General features: G+C 34.4%; 1 protein-coding gene across 1 annotated transcript; it reads left to right on the top strand.

Moving 5' to 3' along the window:
* The first annotated feature begins 327 nt into the window (after positions 1-327).
* LOC115717818 (uncharacterized) lies at positions 328-1,149 on the top strand. Its single transcript, XM_061116348.1, has one exon. The coding sequence runs from the start codon at positions 328-330 to the stop codon at positions 1,147-1,149; it is 822 nt and encodes a 273-aa protein (XP_060972331.1).
* Positions 1,150-22,345: the final 21,196 nt, after the last annotated feature.

Below are 22,345 nucleotides of genomic sequence, written 5' to 3'. Positions count from 1 at the left end.
TATTTTATTCCTAGTACTGATCACCCTAATGGTGGCTGCTAAGAGTAAGACTTACAAAAGTATGAAACAATGGTGGAAGCTCATAAGATAGAATGGCCTTGACTCTCGCCTAAACGGGACAACGCTGGATTCTCATCTTGATCGAATAAAAGGTTGCTAGAATGTTTGTCATTTTAGATGAGCTGACTACTCTATTCAATGGATGGTATCTTTGACTCTCGCCTAAACGAGACACTGGTATCAGTTTGTTCAAAACCTTGGAAATTATTTAGGATTTTGTGTTAAACCTTACTTGACTTCTATTTATTGATATTTGTAGTATTCAATATGGCTGCGAACAATCCCATGGTGTCACTATTGACTGACAACAAGCTCAATGGAGCTAACTCTATCAAATGGAGAGAGAACATTAATATTGCTCTCATTGGTAAAAATTTCCTGTTTGTGTTGACTGAAGAGGCTCTTGAGCAGCCAGGTGAGAATGCAACCAAGGCAGTCAAGGAAAAGTTCGAGAGTTGGCAGAATGCCAATAACAAAGCTCGATACTTTATGCTGTCTAGCATGGTCAACACCTTGAAAACAAGATTTGCAAACACTCTCACGACTGCAGAAATCATGAACTTGTTAACTGAACTGTTTGGGATGGCATCAATTCAAGCTCGCTTTGAGGCGACTAAGATATTCATCAATGCACGGATGAGACCTCATCATAACGTGCGTGATCACCTTCTCCAGATGACTAGTTACTTCCAAGAGGCTGAAAATCATGGAGCTGTTATAGATCAGACAACTCAAGTGAGTTTGATCTTGAATAGTTTAACTCCAACTTTTCTGCCTTTTACATCAAATTATGTCATGAACAAGTTGGAGCTTGACTTTCACGAGTTAATCAACAACCTTCTGACATTTGAAAATTTGATTGGAGGAGCACAGAAAGGAGGAAGTAAAGCTCCTAATTCTGGCACTGCTAATGGTACGGCCAAAGTTGAGGCAAACATTGCCTTTACTTCGAAACCCAGCAAAGAGAAGAGCTGGAAGAATAGCAAGAAGCCTCTTAAAGTTGTGAAAACAGTTAAAAAGAAAAAGGCGGCTAATCCCGATGCAAAGCAAAAAGGAAAGTGCTTCTATTGCAATGAAAAGGGCCACTGAAAACCCCAGTGCCCTAAGTTTCTAGCAGAGAAACAAGGTATTTCTATCTGTGCTATAAACTCATGTGTTTTAGAGAATTATTATCCCCTTGGGTTATTAATTCTAGATCTACTAACCATGTTTGTTTTCTTCTTATTTCAGCTCGAGCTGCTTAAACTTGGATTGCTATCCTAGCGAGTTGAGCCGGATGGTTGGACGAAGGGTGGAGATTGTCCAAGATTGAAGATGAAGCTCGGAATCTTCTTTTAATTTTTGAATTAATTATTTTTAATTTATGAACAATTTGATTTCAATTATTTGTTTGGGATTTTATTCCCTATTTCATATTTATGCAGACAATTCATTTTTTTTAGAATATTAATAAAGTTTTCTCATTTAGTTATGAATTGAGTTTCATGTTTTCTTTATCTTGTGTATGCCAATACCAATTATATTTATATGTTTAACATGTTTGTATGTGTTAGTGTTTTATTATTGATACAAAATCTATGGTATATTTATCTCTGCAAAAAGATCATACCACACAAACACTTGGATTTTTTTTTTTAAAATTCAATGTTTATGAATAACTGTTAATTCTTAAACAATAATTAAGATTTTGTTTAATAGAAAGATCTTTTGATCTGATAGGGGTGGAAGAAGTTAAAAGTAATATATGCAGTTCAACGATCTTTTATATCTATTGAACTCTAGACTATATTCATAACTCCACATGATCTCTATAACACTTAGGGGTGGATGAAGCTATTGACATATGTAGTTCATTTGAACTCTAGACTATACTCAATACACCACAGTATCTCTATGGCATGGATGTAATATAATGAACAAATTAGAAAATTATAAGAACTTATTCTTGATCTTGCATTTTTGTTCTAATTAATATATTACTATTGTAATAGAAATTAATACCAATAAAGTTCTTGGACATAGTATCACAATACCTTATTTGAGTGGGAGAATTTTAAAATTCTAGCCCATCTTTATTTGGAAAACACTTGTGATAGCTAACTATGTTATGATCATGATAGGGACTTTAGAATATAACTTATCAGAATTTTGAGGATAAAATAGGAGAATTTTGCATAGTCTATTCGAATGACTTGGGCAAAACACCTAATCTTCATGAAATATTTTATGGTATCTCTAATGATTACTTAATCTTAAGCAAGTAGTTTACATTAATGTGGATACTAGAATGCTATGTTGATGACTTAATCTAGAAGGAACTTACAGTTTTAGACTAAGACAATAGGTCACAACAAGATATCCCTGAGAAATAATAGTTAGAGGTTAAATGTACTTCTATGTACGAACTTAACCAGACTCCTACTGTTGAGTGGGAGCCATCTGAGATGTAATCAAACAAGGAACATTAGGAGACAATCAAGGAAAAATCTCTGAAAGTGACCTATATGTTAGATGATAGGGGTGTATATTAGAATCCTTATATCTACACCAAGTCATAATCTATCCGAGATGGTGGTTACTCTGGGTGTGGAGGAACTATTCTAGAAGGATGTAAAAACCCATCTATGATAATTTAAGCTCTATTAGTGAAGATACATAACTTTGTTGCTTTCGAAAAGCACCTGAAAAGTTATTCAACTGAAGAAAGTTCTTAACTGTGTTATCTCTATTCCATGTTGGATAGAATTAGAGATATGTCTTCCGTATATTCAGATGCACTTAATAAACAGTAAAGAATTCAATATCCCTAAATGAGTAATGCATAAAATGATGTTGCATAATGTTTTATGAACACAAAGGAAGTAATGGTGGAGAAAGCAGTAGCTTAGCACAGACTTACAGTTCAAGTAATTTGGGTTTAGTCAAATACAGTACACTTGATCTGGATATCAAGACAATTGATTGATTCAAATGCACTACTTGTTTTAAGTTAGTGCAAGTGGGAGTTTGTTGGGATTTTATGCCCTAAATAAAACCCATTACAATACAATCTGACATGTTATCAATAGAAGATTAGAAGTCATTTATATTTACATGTAGTTTTCATGTGTTATGGTTTAATGTGTACAAAATCTGTTAAGTCCAGAACATATAGTTATTCACAATTACAGTGATGTCAACACAGTAGAATGTAATTGTGATTATATGCTTCAAAAGATAATGTCACTTGTTTCATCAGTGCACTGGATTTATACTGATGTAATAATCAGCGATAAAGTATACTTACACCTTGGATAAGTGTTATGTTCTTTCCAGAACATTGGCAAAGTATGCTAGTTTCGGATGTATGTATTGGAATATGTTTTACCAGGATCTAGATTTACTACCATGTATGTTGTTTAGCATCCTAAATATGAATTTCTAAAATAATGTAATTTTTTAACACATATAAAGTTTGAGAAACCTTACATTGGGTGCAGCAGAATTAAATGACGCATTCCGCTCAGATCTCTAACCCTTGTATCCTTATTGTATCAGAGTATCACCAAGATCTGAGCCCGATTCTTCTTCTATTGGTTTTGGATTCACAGCCTTACACACTATGATTGAGTACCACTTGATGTGTGTGGGCACTTACTCTATCACTATAGGGTTCGAAATTATGAAGAGAAAAAGAGAAGAGAAGTGTTCGAATAGCATAGAGAAGAAGGCTCAAATTTTGTCACTGAAGGCAAGTGTGTTCATCATCTTTTAATTTGAGGCCATCACTATCTATTTATAGGGAACCACCTAGGTTTAGGTTTTGAATTATTTGGCAATAAAAAAAATAAAGTGTAAAATAGAGCAATAGTGGCTGGCCATAGGATGTGGGCCCCCACTTTGCAATTTGCCATTTTTCCAACTATTTATCTTATTTTCTCAAAAATGTCATTTTTTCAATTCAACCACTTAAATGCGAAAACTATTTATTTAATAATAAAAATTAATTATCAAATAAAATTTCCATTTACTATATTTATTAATTACACTTAATAAAGTCTCTTAATTAACAAATAAACCCTAGAATATCTTTTCTTCACAATTAAGCCTTAGCTTGGTGAAAAATTCATAAACTAGACATAGTCTAATTTTAGAATTATAATTGATTAATTAAAATCAATTACCTGAGTCTTACAAGCAGTATTGTCTCAACTAGTATGGGGACCGTGTGACTATACAGCCGAGCTTCCAATAAGCAGATCTAGAATTTACAGTAAATTCCCTAACTCATGAATTCCTTATTGCATCCACCATAGAACTTGGAATTGCACTCTCAGTTATATAGAACGCTCTATATGTTCCACGATATAGATACGCTATAAATATTTAACCATCGTTCTAATCCAAATAATCAAAGATCCTCTATAGATGATTTACACCGAGTAGGGATAAATTTACCGTTTCACCCCTCAATGTATTTGATCCTTAAAACACCTAGCTTCCTATAAATGATATTTTAGTAAACTAATATAATCACTCAAATAAGAGCTCTTTCACTTATCTCTATTAAGCCAAGCTCGAAGGAAATTATCATTTCACTTCTATGTCCAGATAGAAGCTATAGATTCCATATCTATGTTTAGCTCTCCCACTCAATTGTACTATCATGTTCCCAAAATGTACGTATCACCCAGACCAAAAGGTAGGCTTAACTAACAAATCAAAGAACATAAATAACACTCTTGAGATTGAACCTAAGCATGTCAGGATTAAGATCTTTTTATCTAAGATCAACCAGTAATATTGACTTAGAAAGATACAACAATAAGATTATAATATCTTTACCAGGATCAATATCGGTCCCAGTCCAATGTATACTCCATACATCCGAAACTAGCATACTCTGCCAATGTCCTGGAAAGAACATAACACTTATCCAAGGTGTAAGTATACTTTATCGTTGATTATCACATCAGTTTAAATCCAGTGCACTGATGAATCAAGGACATTATCTTTTGAAGCATATAATCACAATTACATTCCACTTTGTTGACATCACTGTAATTGTGAATAACTATATGTTCTAGACTTAACAGATTTTGTACACATTAAACCATAAACATGTAGACATAAACGACTTTTAATCTTCTATCAATAACAAATCAGATTGTATCATGGGTTTTATTTAGGGCATAAAATCCCAACAGTATGGAGTATACATTGGACTGGGACCGATATTGATCTTGGTAAAGATATTATAATCTTACCGTTTTATCTTTCTAAGTCAATATCACTTGTTAATCTTAGATCAAATGATCTTAAGCCTGACATGGTTAGACAAAGAAAAACAAATGTATACAATCCAAAGAAAAAGTAAACAAAAGAGCTACTAGAAACTCTAGAAAATGTCCTGCAAAACTCTCATAACAAGGGAAAATTCAAACCTCGAACCCACATTTCAGTTTGTGCCTAAAATAAAAGTACCTCTTTAAAAATCCTAAAACTAGAAATATCCACCTATGAACCCAGCGCATAAATTCCAGACATCACAAATCCTAATCCCTAAAACCACGTTCTACGCATGCAAAAGTGATCAAATTCTCCTAGTATGAAAACTACATTTCAATCAAGTATTGAAATCATAGTTTGAAAGAGGAGGAATACTTACTTGTACTGCGAGGAAAGAGTCAGAGGTGGTGGTGATGCACTGAGATTCCACTGGTTGCACGAAGGTGATGGTCCTCCTAGCTCTGATTGCAGGACGGCCCGAGGTAACAGTAGGTGTCAATGGGATACAGTGGCAAGGATTGGGAGAAAGGAGGTCGATTTTAGGGAAACGATGTATGAAAATATTGAGGCTTTCTGAGCAAGAAGTCTGTGCAAGAAAGGAAAGGGTTCTCTCTGGTTCAAAAATGGCTGAAGTGAAGAAAATGACTTCAATCGTCAAAAGCCTCATTTATATGGGTGGCAACGGCTTGAAGGATTTTTAAATGCATGATCCTGATCAAATGGATTGAAATTTAGATCATCCCATGGTTGGGGATACGGAAGGTTGATATTTAATATATATGAAAAAAGAGAATAAAGTATTTATTATTCATCATTTCACAATAGCATCCCCAATGCACCTGAGGATAGACGTATTTTCAAAACTAGTCGTCAATCGTCCTCCCAAGAAACACACCTAACGTGAAGAGTGTCAGTCTCACGACTCTGCTAAACAAGCATTAAACTTTGGTTAGTCCTCAGAAATGTCTCCAGGAAGGACCATCACGGAATGCATCCCTTTAGTCTCGTAATGACTAAATTGTGAGTTAAAGATACAAAATGAACCTCCGGGAAAGATCGCAAGCTCCCAGTTATTACAAGTTCTGAAAGCTTGGGGGTAAATGTTATCCCTATTCCCGGATGGTATCTAAACAGAAGTAGCAAAGGGGTGCCACATCAAATCGTATGGAAATATCCTGAGTTCCACTTCTTTTTAAGATAGTATCAAGAAAGGAATCAGAGTTTCTGGGAGAGCGCATCCACTGTGAAGGAGGAATCGATCCTTGAAGCTATAACCTAACGCTTTCGGTATTTGGAGGCATACACGAAGCCCAGGCCTTCAGGGAGCTCTTGGGAATTGGTTATTCCAGGAGGTCCTGGGTTGCGCTTCCTATAAGCCCCTATGACCTAACTAGGACATACACTCAATGGTTACACCTTACCTGACACCAAGTCAGATCTTGTCCCCTTTGTTAGACCATAGTTGTGCGTGTACGTGCCTTTGTAGTGCTTATTGTCCAGCAACTTGTCTATGATATTGCTTTTAAAGGAGAAACCTTTGAACAACATGTGTCCATATCCTCATGTGATAACTTGCGTCAATTAAGCACCGCACGATGGAAGAGCTACTTACCAAATCAATGGTTAGATGGTCTTGTAGTATTGCACAGCCCCATTTGCATGCTGAGTAAGGAACCCTAGTAGGGTAAGAGGGTATGCCCTCATCCACCTATGGGCCTATAAATACCTCCATTTTTTTATGTGCAAAAGTAGAGTATACTCTGCTAAAATTGCTATTGTAAACACTTGTAATACTCAATCATTTGCCAAAGAAGGCTAATACTATTGACTTATGGACTAAGGATCATTAACGACTGAACCACACAAAAAATATGTTTATCTATTATTTAATATTTTGTATTTCCTTAAGCTCTTATTAATCAGTTTTCGAAAATCTCGGTAAACAAACTTAAATTAGAATATTTTCAGAATATATTTTATTTTTTGAAAAACATTTTTTTAAATGTTAGAATTTTGAAATTTAAAGTTTAAAAATTAAATTAAGGTTAAAAATTAATTCTTAATTAATTTTAGATCAACTTAAATTAAGTAATTTTCATTATTAATTAATTAAAATATACCATAATTAGAAAACCAACACTTAGTTTATGAAAAAAATTCTAGATAATTAATTTCTAAGTAAGCTATTTTGTATTTTTTTTCTTATATATTTAATTAAATAGAAAATTAATATTTAAGTTGATTTAATTTAAGATACTTAAATATTGGATAATATTTTGGTGACATTTAATTAAATGGAAAATTATATTTATGAAGAAAAATTAATTTATTAATTGATTTTAGATCAGCATAAATTAGAATAATTTTTTCAAGATTTATTTTATTTTATTTTAATACTAATTTGAAAATGTGTTTTATTTAAAATACATTGAATTTTGAATTATGATTATTATTATATTTATAAAAATTTAAGTTGAAAATTAATTCTTAATTAATTTTAGACTAACATGAATTATACAATTTTCATAATATTTATTTGAAAGATATATACTAAGAAAATAAATTTTTAATTTATTTTCAAATCAATCTCAGTAAATATTTTAATAATACTACATACTTCACTTGATCTGGACATAAAGATGCAGAGATTAATTGAAATACACTTTTAGTTTTATATTAATGTAAGTGGGAGTTTGTTGAGATTTTATGCCCTAAATAAAACTATTTCAATATAATCAAATATACTAATTAATAAAAGATCAGAAATTATTTTATGTTGCATGGTTCACTTGATTAATTTCGTGATTATATGTTCAATATATAAATTCCATTAAATCTTGAACGTATAGTTATTCATAATTATAGTGTTGTCTACACAGTGAAAAATAATCATGATTATATGCTTCAAACTACTTAGTCCTACGATTTATCAGTGTACTGAATTTACACTGACGTGATAATCAACAATATTATTTACTTAAACTTTTATAAGTGGAATGTTCTTTCTAGATGCCTTAGGAATCTCCTCAGTAAGGGGTACTTCAGCAGACGATACCTCAGGAATCTCCTCAGGATTCACCAGGGCCAAATGAATGTCACTCCCTTCACCAGACACTGGAAAAAGCAAAAAGAAAATCCAAGCAGTCAGTACACTACATCCAAAAGACAAATAGGGTACCTGGGGAAGCCTCCCCCAAAACTGCTTGGAGAGGTTCCCGCCGTATTCATCACCATTACCATCACTACCATACAGTAGCCTGCATGGTGATGAATCAGGAACCCAAACATATAATAATAGTGGAAAAGATATCATAAACTTACTATATGTCTTTTCTAAGTAAATGACACTTAGTTGATCTAAGGTCAATTGATCTCAATCTTGGGATGGTTATGCTCTAGCATAATTGTATTATAGGGGTTCTCTTACTTGTTTGTTACAGCTGACCAATAGGATCAGACTAATACTTAATGTTGGAAGTTATTGTTATCCCAATTTGTTTCCTCCTGACGTGGCATGCTTACATGTAAAAAATCAGTGGTATGTGGTAGTACAACTAACCAATAAGAAGGCCAAGTCAGCACTTGAACAAACAGAGACCCCGACACCCAAATGGGCATCAAGTGACAGACCATCTCCCTCTCAGGAGCTCGCCGACCCTACGGTCGGTCAACCTTGGGACTACACCATGGCTGGCCAGCCTGACCTCCACAGGGGCCTAGCTTGCCATTAGGTGCTCTGTAGGGTTTTCCTGTGCACTTCTACACATGGACAACAATTTATGGGTTGCAAATTGGGCCCTAAAAGCCCAACATAATGGCTAAATAATATCTAGATTCAAGGGCATTTTAGTCTTTTGTAATTATCTAACAAACTATGCAAATATCTAGGGATCTGAAACTATAATCTAGGGTTTTAGGCTTCCTATATAAAGGCCTTAACCTTAGCCTAAAGACCTAAGTTGAATCTAAGCCTGAAACTTGCCTCCAACTCTAAGTCTAAGTCTAACAAGTTCTCTCTCCCTCACTTCCTCTCTCACATGCCTACACTAGAATCATCTCAGCACTTGAGTTTTGCCATTATTGATTCATAGCTTGTATTCCTAAGGGTGCTATAGCAGATCCCACCTGTAGTGATCTGGATAGTATTATCCCTCAGTATTAATACAACTAAAAGAGGAGTAGGTCATTACTCGCTATCATTGTTAGAGACGGCTCAACAATGGTACTTCAAACTCACCCCAAGGAGACTAAGCTCTTGGGCTGAGTTCTCACGAGAATTTTACACATAATTCTCGTCCTCAAGACTTGTACCATCACAGCTAGAAGACCTTGTCAAAGTCAAATAGCGACAAGGGAAACCTTTGAAAGATTACATCCAGAGGTTTATGGCTGAGGTTACCAAAGTCAAAGGCCTTATAAAAGAAGGCCAGTATATGGCCATACTAGGGGGCATACTCCCATTGAGTGATTTCTAGAAAGATATTTAGAGAATCTCCACCAACAACATGAAGGAGTTCCTTGATAGAGCTAGTGGCTTTATCAAACTTGAAGAAGCCATACGACAGGCCCAAATAGGGCATGTCAACAATAGGCAGGCACCCAGCAACCTCATGACCCACCAAGCGCATAGGAAGATGCCAGCAATTCTGCCCAGACTTCTAGTGGTAAAAACACTAGAAACAAGCGCGACACCAACAACTTTGGAAGGTACAATGGCAAAAAGGGGAAGTTTAACACTTCTCCCATGCCACAGAAGAATAAGGAGGAGAAGTACACCTGCTTCACCCTCCTAACAGAGAAGCCTGAGGCCATCTTTATGGCCACTCAGGGAACAGTCCCATACCGAAAGCCCTTTCTTATCAGAAGGGAGATGGGCAAGAGGGACATGTCAAAGTTCTGCAAATATCACATCGACTTTGGCCACGACACCAATGAGTGTCAAAATTTGAAGAGGGAGATTGAGTACGTGATAAGGCATAACAATCCCCACCTGCGTCGTTATGTGCAAGACGACTAAACTCATGCACAAGGTGCCCAAAATAGAGATCCAATGCCACCACATGTGGCAGGACACCTAGGGCTCATCATTGGTGGACCCCACATTACAGGCAAAACCAACAAAGCTAGGGAGCGCTATGCTCGAACACTCTGTCATGAGCCCAAAGGCGATATCCTAATTGTCAAAGACAGGAGCTCTAAGCAAGAAAATCCCATAGAACCCATGATCTCCTTTACCGAAGAAGATGAAGCTCCGATCAACTTACCGCATAATAACCCCTGGTCATTACTGTAATAATCGGGAACATGACCGTAGCAATATGTATGGTGGATGATGGAGCCCACTCCAACATTCTTTTCAAATCAACATATGAAAAGATGGGGCTCCAACTCACCGATCTAGCTCCTTGTAACCAAGTGATGTATAGTTTCTTTGGCCAAGGCATCGCACCTGTCGGGTATATCAGATTACCCCTCACAGTCGGAGAAAATTCAACTACCAAAACACTGATGATGCAATTCGTCGTAATTGACGTTCCTTCAGCTTTTAATGCCATGATTAGTCGACCGGCCCTCAACGACTTGAAGGCGGTAACATCAATCTACCATTTATGCCTTAAATTTGTAATGAGGCATGGGATGACACTTGTGAGGGGACACTAGCAGTCTACCCGTCACTGTTATAACTTGGCCCTATCTGTTGGGAATTATTTTACCAGGATCTAGATTTACTAACATGTATGTGTCATTAACACCCTAAATATGAATTCTCTAAAATAATAATATTAAACACATATGAGTTTAGAAAATATTACATTGATGGTAGCGGAATAATATGACTCCTTTTGCTTAGATCTCTAACCCTTATTCCTTTCTGTCGCAGAGTAATAACAAGATTTGAGCCTGGATCTCCTTCTCTCTTTCAGGTTGGTTAACCACTATCTTCCGCATTGTGATTGAGTACTTGACTTACTATACGTGGGCACGGTACTCTATCACTATAGGCTAGAATTGGTGAAGAACATCAAGAGGTCTGAAATCACTATAGAAAGGAGTCTCTCATCTACTAGTTGTCAAAGAATGAAAACTAGTTTAATTTGGTTGAAGTGAGTGGGATGAGAATGAGAGCATCATGTTCTTTTTATAGTATTTCAACTAGGGTTTAGGATTTAATTATATAGATTAAAGAAGAATAAAATAATGGGCGAAAATACACTCTAGTGGCTGGCCACTTAATGTGGGCCTCACAAGTTACAATTTTGCTACTTTATTTCAACCATCTATCCTTGCTTTCAATAATGTCATATTTTCCAATTTCAATCCTATAAATGTCAAAACTATTTATTTAATAATTATAATTAATTATCAAATAAAATTATTATTTATTTTATTTATTAATTAGACCATACAAAGTCTCTTAATTAACAAATAAACCCAAAACCTTTTTTCTTCACAATTAATCCCGTGCTTAGTGAAAATTCATAAATAAGACATAGTCTAATTTTAGAATTATAATTGATTAATTAAAACTAATTAACTAAATCTTCAAGCAATATTACAGCCAATATCCTGCAAAGGACATAACACTTATCCGAGGTGTAAGTATACTTTATCGCTGATTATCATGTCAGTCTAAATCTAGTGTATTGACAAATCATGAGACTTAAAATTTTGAAATATATAATCATGATTATATTCCATTGTGTTGACCACACTATAATCATGAATAACTATATGATCTGAATTTAATAGAATTTATACATTAAACATAAATCATGTGAACCATGTCTCTTATTAATTAGTAAATCTAATTATATTGAAATAGATTTTATTTAGGGCACAAAACCCAACAAACTCCCACTTGCACTAATATAAAACTACAAGTGCATTTCAATTAATCTTAACACCTTGATGTCCAGATCAAGTGTAGTATGTAGTATTATCTTTGTAATAAGATCCGACAACTTGTATTTAGTACAACCTTTCTCCACCATTACATGTCTTTAGTTACAAAATCCTTAATATTGTAAAATTTCTCTCTATTGTGTACTCCTCTTGGCATACTGGATTCTTTACTTTATGGCAACTATATCTGTGTTAGTCAAGAAGTAACACTAGTAGTTAATAAAAATGTATAGAACTTTTCCAAAGGCTGAATATGTATCCTTCCTAAAACTTTAACATTCAGTCTCACTTGCAGAGTTAGAGACTTCAGATAGGTTTTTACACTTCTCCAAAGTCACTAATCTACCCCAAGAGTAATCACCATCTAGCATTAACGTAAGTCTAGAAAAGTGATTTGGTGTAGTCTAAGAGTATTAAAATACCACCCATATTGACTAACATATAGATCCTCTTTTTGATCTTAAGATTTACTTGATTGTCTTCCAGTGTTCCTTTCCTGGATTAAACTGATACCTACTCATAACCCCCACTCAACAACAGATGTCTGGTCTAATGCATTGTAAAATATACATGAGACCTCTCACTGTTGATTTTTAAAGAATTCCTTTAATGACTTTTATCTTTTCTAGAATAGTTGAAATTGTTCCTTAGATAAATAAACTCTATGTCTAGGAGTTAAAAGACTTCCTTTAGAATTAGCCGTTAGAAAAATGCTCCAGCATTTTACTAAAGTAAGTCGCTTGCACTAGAGTAAGTAAACTACCAGGTATACCACAAGCCACGGGTTTAGATAATCTTAAATCTATTATACTAGGACCAGGAAGTTTTGTCAAGTCCATTGAATAGACTTATTATCGAAATTTCACTTCTTGTCCTTGTAATAGAAAAACTTTTGGTTACTCCATATGACTAGTTTTAACCATAGTTCTCTTGGCTTTGCTTCTTAGTTTCTTATTTTGACTATCAATTACTTGTTTAAACTAACAATAGATTTTTATCACAAGTATCTTCTAAGTCATAACAGGGTGGGTTCTTTGAAATCCTCCCACTACGACAAGGTATTGTGACTAACTATCTAGGAACATTGTTGTTGGAGGAATTTAGACAACACCAAATAAAATATTATAATCAAAATATAAATGAGAATATGCGATTACTCTACCCAGAATGGCAAGTATTCAAACTATGGACACACAGGCGTATTGGAAATGTAAATAATAGAAAGGGAGTATAATGGTTCAGTCAGATCACGGTCTGCTTAGTCCACTGTTGCAAGGGTTTTTCTGTCTCCTTTATTTCATGTTGGATCACTCCTTTATATACAAAGCAAGTGTCTTTTGATTACATAGAGATTGACTTAATTATCAATTCGTTTTTACATTGAATATCAACATTTAAATAAATTAAAACGTAAATATAATAAATGAAGAACAGTTTCAGCCCCATTCACTAACTACAACAATGTATGCAACCTTAGTGGTGCGAGTTGTCTGTTCATATTCTCACATAAGCTCCCAGACTCAAGATGTGTACAAGACTAATTGAGTCTCACATGCATAAGATATTTGCGTCATGTTCGAGTCGCGTATACGGATATCTTGTAAAAGCTCGATAACTTAGGACATGCAAGTCCTTATCAAGTTATCGAGCATGTTAGGTCATCCAGACCAGCTTGCTGAGTAAAGAATCGATCTTTACTAACTCGTAGGAAAACTTTTATAGTCATCACATATATCTCGGTACATGCGAGTCTTGAATCCGGTCTTCGATCTTGCATCGTATGAGGCAAATAATGCGACTAGACTCTGTCAGGGTCACACCATCTCGGTGAGTCTGGTTTAGGCGAGGTTCATATTCAAGAGATCTCCTTCTGACATCTCACCCCTCCTCAAGGAGAGTGAGTCCACGTGTCATATTTATGGGAGTCTGGTCTCGAGTTTCTAGGTGAAAAATTCACACTATAACAAACATTAATGGTATTGTCCTCATTAGTTGTGTCAATACAACAGATGCAATGGTACCGTCTTATATAGAGTAAGATGATAGAATACTTTGGAATTGAAAATATCTCATTTACTTTGTTTTCAAATTTAGCCATTTTCTTAGAAAAATTAGATTTATTAAATTAATTATAATTAATTATTTTCTTAAAATAACTAAATCTTATTTTATATATTTAAGAAGACTCTTTTAGCAATTAATATTTATAAATAATTTTATTTTTATATAAAAATTCCTATTATAATTATTTTAACAGTTAAATCATTTAATTATAATAATTATAATAAAATTCATTTTTTTTTACTAAAATTAGACTTCCACATATATCTTAATTCAGAAGCAATCAGTGGTGAAGATTAATTACAGAGAATTCATTTCATCTAAATTAAATCCACATATATCTTAATCGAGAATGGCGGAGGTAGGAAGACTTTCAGAAACTCATTTCTCATTCCATCCATTTTTTTGGAAAAATACATTCAACCCATTTTTCATTTCATCACACGATTCTAAGCAATTTTTATTTTTAAAATTTTTAAATAAAATAAATAAATAATTAGGTGTAATAATTTTTAATTAACGTTATGTGTAATGAAATTTAAAATTATGAGGTCATATGTGTTAAAATTTAAAATTATAAGAGATTTTGCTATAAATATTTTAATATTTTAAGTGTAAAATAAATTAATTGCTAAATGATCATTATTTAGTAACAAAGTACAAAAAATTAATTAATAATTATATTAATTTTAAGTTTAAAATATAATTAATCTTAATTAAAGTTATAAGAAAATAAATTATCAAGTTACCATTAAGTTAATTATTATTTATTTTTATTAAATTTCTAAATATATCACAACTATTTAATGATAATCTAATAGTTAAAACTAAATGTAATCATGATAGTTACAAATTTAATACAACCATTAAAACTTCTTTTATATATATATAAATAGTTGTAAATTTGTGGTAGTATGTTGTATTTGATTCTGATACGAGTACATGGATACAGATTTTAAATTGTAAATGACTGCTTATATGTATACTTTAATTTGTTGGTTTGTCATTTTCATCAATATAATTTTATATATATTATAAGTTTTTTAAATATATATAAGTGTAGATAGGATTGGATCAATTATTTTTTGAGAACAAATAATATCCAATCCCCACAAGTACGGATTTTAAATTTTTTAATCTAATTCAATTTGCACAATTAAAAAAATATATGTATTTTGTAGATTGAGTTGGATTAGATCATGTGAATTGGATCAGATCAGATACTTTTTGAATAACCCTATTTGGTGTGGTGATTTCAATATTTTGTTGTTATTTATTGACAACATGTTAGTAGCATGCTCCAACAATAACTGTATTTGAGAGTTGAAGGCTCATTTGGCTAAGGGAGTTTGAAATGAAAGACTTGAGACCAACAAGATGAAAATTCACTGAGATAGAAATAATTGAAAGATTTGACTTTCTCAAAAGAATTACTTCAAGAAAATCTTGCAACACTTCAACATGCAAGACTGTAAACCGATCTCTACCCTATTTTCTATCAATTTCAAGGTAACCTCAAGTATGAGGCCTAGTGTAACGTGCATGCCAAGATGGCACGTTACAAGCTAGGTGATGCCCAAAAGTTGGCCAAGTGGTAGTCAAGTGGTGGCGCATGTTGTTGTGCATGCTGGTGGCATGCTGATGCTTAGTTTGTATGATAGTAGCATTTTTGTAAATATCTTCAATATTATCCAGATTGGGACGGGACTTGGTATTCGCCATTTATTTAAGTCTACGAATACAATGGTGCAATCAAATTTGAGAAACTATGTGATTTGGTATATGGTGATGACGATATGTCTACAGAGCAAAAATCATATATGTTCCTGGTAGAAGACTAAAAGCTTAGAATGCTCTTTAAGGGGGAGTACATGGTGTTAGCTCTCCACCACCCCTGGCACCTTGGTGCTAAGTAAGCTACTACTAGTTAGTGGAACTAGTAAGGTGGGCATATGAAGACCACGAGGGCACTCATATGTCTCCATGAGCTCGAATACTCATGGACACTATCGCGCCAACTTGGTAGTGAGTCTAAGAATGCTGCAAGAGTTTAGCGGGTACGTTTCTACGGGCTCGCCGGTGTGCCGCTTGCACGATACGTGGCCTAAACCTCCAATAGATGTTGTGGTGCCTTGGCCACGAGTATCAACACGAGACGATACGGGTAGTCATTCGTGGGCTAGTTTGCATACGCGCATGGAATGGATGCACCATGCTGGAAAGAGACAGAGGTCTAACTTATGCTACTGTTTCGTGGCTTGTCTCGAGGACTTGCCAACATACGTGGGGGCATGGTGCCTTGAGGATTGGACCATGGACATATGGGAGTTCTTGGGCAATGAGGGAGACTGTTCGGAGCGTGTCGAATGGGGCATGATTAAAAGCGTTGGCATGTCAGCTTAGTGTTGGTTTCTTGCCATATATGCTACCTTGGTCACGAGTGATGAGGTGAGAGACAGTTTTGGGATTTTCCTTATCATAGCGGGAACTTATGGATAGTGCGAGTATCTTGGCTAGAGAACCTCGATGCATGGGTGCACTTATGGATGCTTGTGAGGAAGACTTGGCAGGAGTTGTTCAAGAGACAAAAGTGTACACGAGGCACATGGTCGCGCGAAAAATGAGCCCATTGTTACTCGAATCGTTGGAAGGTTGACCTTGGCTTAGAGAAGTCAAGGTGCTACACGGGTGTTTCGCTGCCTGAAAAGGTGAGCCCGTGACAGTTGGTATCAGAGCCAAGTTCATCTTAGTGAGGGGTGAACCTGGTTGGCCTATCCTAGAGGGGATATAGACATGTGGATGGATTGAGATGGTCTGAATGCTGGAACAAGATGTCATTGAGCTAGTTAGTCTTCTAAAGTGGATTAGTAGACTAAGATGGAGTTGAGACTGGGTTGTTTTTCTTCGTGGGAATACTGGACATCCTAGAGAGAAGACGATGATGGTTACTTTGAATTAAATTTAGGGATGCTAGAAAAACAACTACCATGTGCAATTGTAGAGAGGCGCAACAAAATGTTTGAAACTAGTTGGCATAGTACAAGGTTAATTGGGTAGTCCATACCGTATGCTTGGTACACTAGGCCGAGTTTGCCTGAGTGACAACGTAAGCCGCAAGAGGCACTTTTGTTGAAAAAGAAGCTCGTTGGCATGGGTGTAGAAGTAGTGCAGGAGGCATCAGATTCTTGTTAGTTACGATAGTGATCAAGAGTTGATGACCGAGATGGTTCAAATTGGAATAGACATGGAATGCTTCAGTTGCTGCATTTGTGTCAAGAGGGACGCAAACCAAGGGGGCAAATGCCGCAATCGTCAGAGGATGATCGTACTTGGAGGTGTTTGCATGTGACTTTTATTTGATCCATATGGGAAGCGCTAAGACAGTTGAGTGGGATGTGTTGGCTTGTAAAAGCACCAGTGGGCATACGTCACACAAAGACATTGATAAAGATGTGGAATTGTGGAATGAATGCATCGAAGAAGCCAGCAGGGCTGAGAAGACTAAGCACGCGTGTTAAGATGGCGTTAGAGTTTGAGTGGAGGCCAGAGGGCTGTGCCAATGGTCCTGTGAGTCTGCGAAGGACAAGAGGGGTGCTAGAGTTTGCATGAAGACCAGAGGGCTGCATACATCGAGGGAGCCGGTAAGGCGTGATGCTTGCTCGAATCAATTGGATGGTTGAGTGGACAATGCATGCATATGGAAATCGACAAGGGGTGCTATTTCAGATAGTTAACTCGAGAGTCACATCCTGCGGGATGCACTTTTAGATGGGATGGGGTGCATGAAGAGTTGGGCGGTTAGGCTTTTGCGTGTGGGCATGTTGTCGAGGACGCCGACAGATGAAGTGGGGGAGAGACCCTCACGGTTCACTCAGCAGACTAGTTATTCCTTACAAGCATCGAGATGAGTATCATAGAGATTAATTGTTGTTCAAGATGTAAATTCAAGAAGACTCAGGACACAGGCAGTGCCATTTATCTAGGGTGAAAGTCTGCAGGACTCAGGTACTAAGATAACACCATGGCAATGTTGGCCTAAGGTGAAAGTTAGTAGGACTAAGGTACTAAGGCAACATAAAAATGTCGAGGAGCGAAGAGTCAGAATGACTGAGGCACTAGTTCAACATCATCATCAAAGTAACATTTGGAATGGAGGGATCGTATGCGAGTATGCGGTTAGCTTGCGAGCTATACCTTGAGAGGTATTCCTCTAAGAGAGAAGTTCTTCCCAAGTTGAAATGGGGGAGCCAACTAATTCATGTGTTTGAAGAATCAAGTGTTGGGTTTTGTGCCCTAAATAAAACAAATTTCAATATAATCAGATTTACTTATTAATAAAGATCAAAAATAACATTTTATGTTGCATGGTTCACATGATTTATTTCATGATTATATATATAATGTATGAATTCTATTTAAGTCCAGAACATATGAATTTGTTAATGATTATAGTGTTGTCAGCACAGTGGAATATAATCTTAATTATATGTTCGAAAGTTTATTTCCTGATTTGTCAGTTCACTGGATTTAGACTGACATGATAATCATCGATAGGTATTCTTACACCTTCGATAAGTGTTATGTCTTTTCCAGGGCATTGGCAAAGTTTACCAGTATCGGATGTATGGAGTATACATCGGAAGGGACCGATATTGAACTTTGATTAGATATATTAAAATTTACCGTAATATCTATTCAATTCAATATCACCCGTTGATCCTAGATCAAATGATCTTAATCCTGATATGGTTAGATTCGATCTCACATGTTCTTTGATTTGTTAGTTAAGCCTACTTTTCGGTCAAGGTGATACGTACATTTTGGGAACATGATAGTATAATTGAGTGGGAGCGCTAACATAAATATGGAGTCTATAACTTCTATAAGAATTTAGAAGTGAAACGATGATATCCTTCGAGCTTGGCTAAACAGAGATAAATGGTGGAGATCTCATTTCACTTCGTTGAAATATCATTTATACGGAGCTAAGTGTTTTAAGGATAAAATACATTGAAGGTGTAACGGTAATTTAGTGCATATTAAATGTAGATCATCTATTAGAGGGTCATTGATCAAATTAGGATTATAACAATGGATAACTAATAGCGTTTCTATATCGTGGAACATATAGAGCGTTCTATATGACTGATAGTGTAATTCCAAGTTCTAAGTGTGGATTCAATAAGGAATTAATAAGTTAGGGAATTTACTTGGTAAATTCGGTTCGACTTATTGGAAGCTCGGTTATATAGGCCCATGGTCCCCATACTAGTTGAGACCATACTGCTTGTAAGACTCGGTTAATTGATTTTGATTAATCAATTATAATTCTAAAGTTAGACTATGTCTACTTTATCAATTTTCACTAAGCAAGGGCGAAATTGTAAGAAAAGAGATTCTAGGTTTTATTTGTTAATTAAGAGACTTTATATGTCTAATTAATAAATATATTGAATGACAATATTATTTAATAATTAATTTTTAGTTATTAAATAATTAGAATCGGCATTTAAGTAGTTAAATTGGAAAATTAGTATTTTTGAGAAAATGGGATTGAAAATGACAAAATGGCAAAATTGCAAAGTGAGGCCCATTATCCCTATCATGGCCGCCCACTATGCAAGCATTTTACCATTTATATTTTCATTATTTTAATGCCATAAAATTCTAACCTAAACCTAGATGGCTTTCTATAAATAGAAAGTGATGGCTTCAGGAAACTATGACTTGCATATTGTTTCTTTCAGAGAAAAACCTAGCCTCCTATTCTATTTATTGTCGCCCCTCTCTCTTTTTCTTTCTTCTCTTTAATTTCGAAATCCCTTTGTGATAGAGTAGTGCCCACACACATCAAGTGGTATCTCAATCATAGTGTGTAAGACTGTGAAGAATCCAAACAACAAGAAGGAGAATCAGCATCAAAGGAAGGAGAGAAAGAGATCCAGGTTCAGATCTTGATTATGTTCTGCTACAGAAAGGAATCAAGGGCTAGAGATCTGAACGAAAGGAGTCATTATATTCCGCTGCACCCAATGTAAGGTTTTCTTAAACTCTTATGTGTTTATTTCATTATTTTAAAATTCATATTAGGATGTTAATGAAACATACTTGTTAGTAAATCTAGATCCTGGTAAAATATTTCCAACAACTAGCACCAGAGTAATGGTAATGATTTACTTTCATGAAATATGAATGAAAACGATGATATGTAATGATTTGGATGGTTTCATGTTGATCTGTGTGTTATATGATGATTGATTGATGCTTGTGAAATTGTATGAAAAATAATTAAATTTTCGTTTCTGGAATTATTTTTATTGGATAGTTTGGAAAAAATTAAGCAATTTCCTTTTTTACAGAACTCAATTTTTATTTTATTTGAATTAGTTATGATTTTTTAAAGTTTTAAAAAAATCAGGAATGGTGACACACCCTTGTGCGCGTGGCTGGCTGCTGGCAGCACCCTTTGTGCGCCCAAGCAGCCCCTTGCGCCCAAGAATGTGCACCTGGATGGTGTGCTTTGCATACCGTCCGTACAGCTCAAAGTTTTTTCGTTTTTCTTCGATTTTTCATGCTATTTCATGGAATTAACTTCCGATTTTTTGTGTAGTTTGTATTTTGATTTTTACTTTTCATATTTCAAATCTAATTATCAGAAATAAATTAATTTGATTTCTTAAAATTAATTTTACATATTAGTGTAATTTGAATTTGAAAATAGGTAAAAATCTATTTTTGCTTAATTCTTTTCTTATTTTTTAAAATTTGATTATTTTATCTTATTTTTAAATCTAAAGTCAGATATTAAATTCCTTTTATAAAATATTCTATTTTAAGTAATTTGACCTTATTTAGATTTAAAATAAGATTACTATAATCATGGTATTTTAAATTGAAATAAGATATTTTTGCTAACTTTTAAATTTTGATATTTTTACTTAAATTAAATTATAAAATCAGAAAAGGTTATGTATTTATCATTTTATTTTATTGAATATTTAATTTATAAAATAACATGAAATTTAAAAGGTGGTGAGCAAATTTTTTTTGAAATGATATTTAGGTTAGTTGAAACCTTATTTTTCAAAATTGTAGGTTTATTTTTAATTTTTTTTTTTCAAACCGAAAATATTTTTTTATTTAAATATTAGTTTCAAAAAAATTTTTATTAATTAATTTAAAATTAAATAAATCCTACATCCAACTATCCAAATTAAACTTGTTGCAGGAGTATGTGTTTTAGCTTGTTTGTAAGTTTTATAAAACCTATTATTGCTTGATCTAAATTACCATGGTTAACTTGTTGACAGATCCAATGATCTGATTTTAACCCTTGGATCAATTGTCAATATGTCAAGTAAATAATTTGTAACAGGTAAAATTTTACATTCTTCTTTCATCTGTGTATGACCTAGTAACATGATAAGATCCATCCAAATCTGTGTGCCTGTGTGAGCCTATATGTTTACTTTATGTTTAGATGCATATAGGTTGTTAGAATGTTTATCATTTTAGATGAGCTGACAGCTCTATTCAATGGATGGTATCACTGACTCTCGCCTAAAGGGGACACTAATATCAGTTTGTTGAAGACCTTGGAAATTATTTAGGATTGTATGTTTTAGTATTTTCACTTGTCATTCCTACTTTCTATATTTTTAATAATTTCTGAATTGTGTATGAATTTATATTTAACCACGTTATTTTCTGTTATTAAATTGTAGTTTAATTTCGAATCTTCATTGTTGGTCTAACTTGGTTTGTTGTTCTAATGCGACAAATCCCTAATGGATTGTCAACCATTAGACAAGCATAATAGTGTTAGATCTCGAAAGATAAATATTGTAAATGCAACATCTAGCTGTTCACCAATTGATGACACCTTAGACTAGTATTTACAATATGAAACGAGAAGATTCTATAAATAAGATTACTTTGACTCTCGAAGCATCGTTAGATTCTTATTTAAAAACGAAATTATCCTAATTCCTCTTAGCTTATTCATTTCGAATTAGCTCAATAACATATCATTGGATGAATGGTCTATAAATCA

This window comes from Cannabis sativa, chromosome 5 (genome assembly GCF_029168945.1).
Source record: "Cannabis sativa cultivar Pink pepper isolate KNU-18-1 chromosome 5, ASM2916894v1, whole genome shotgun sequence".
Lineage (NCBI taxonomy): Eukaryota > Viridiplantae > Streptophyta > Magnoliopsida > Rosales > Cannabaceae > Cannabis > Cannabis sativa.
The sequence above is the reverse complement of the archived record's forward strand: the minus strand, read 5'-3'. Positions and strand labels throughout refer to the sequence as shown.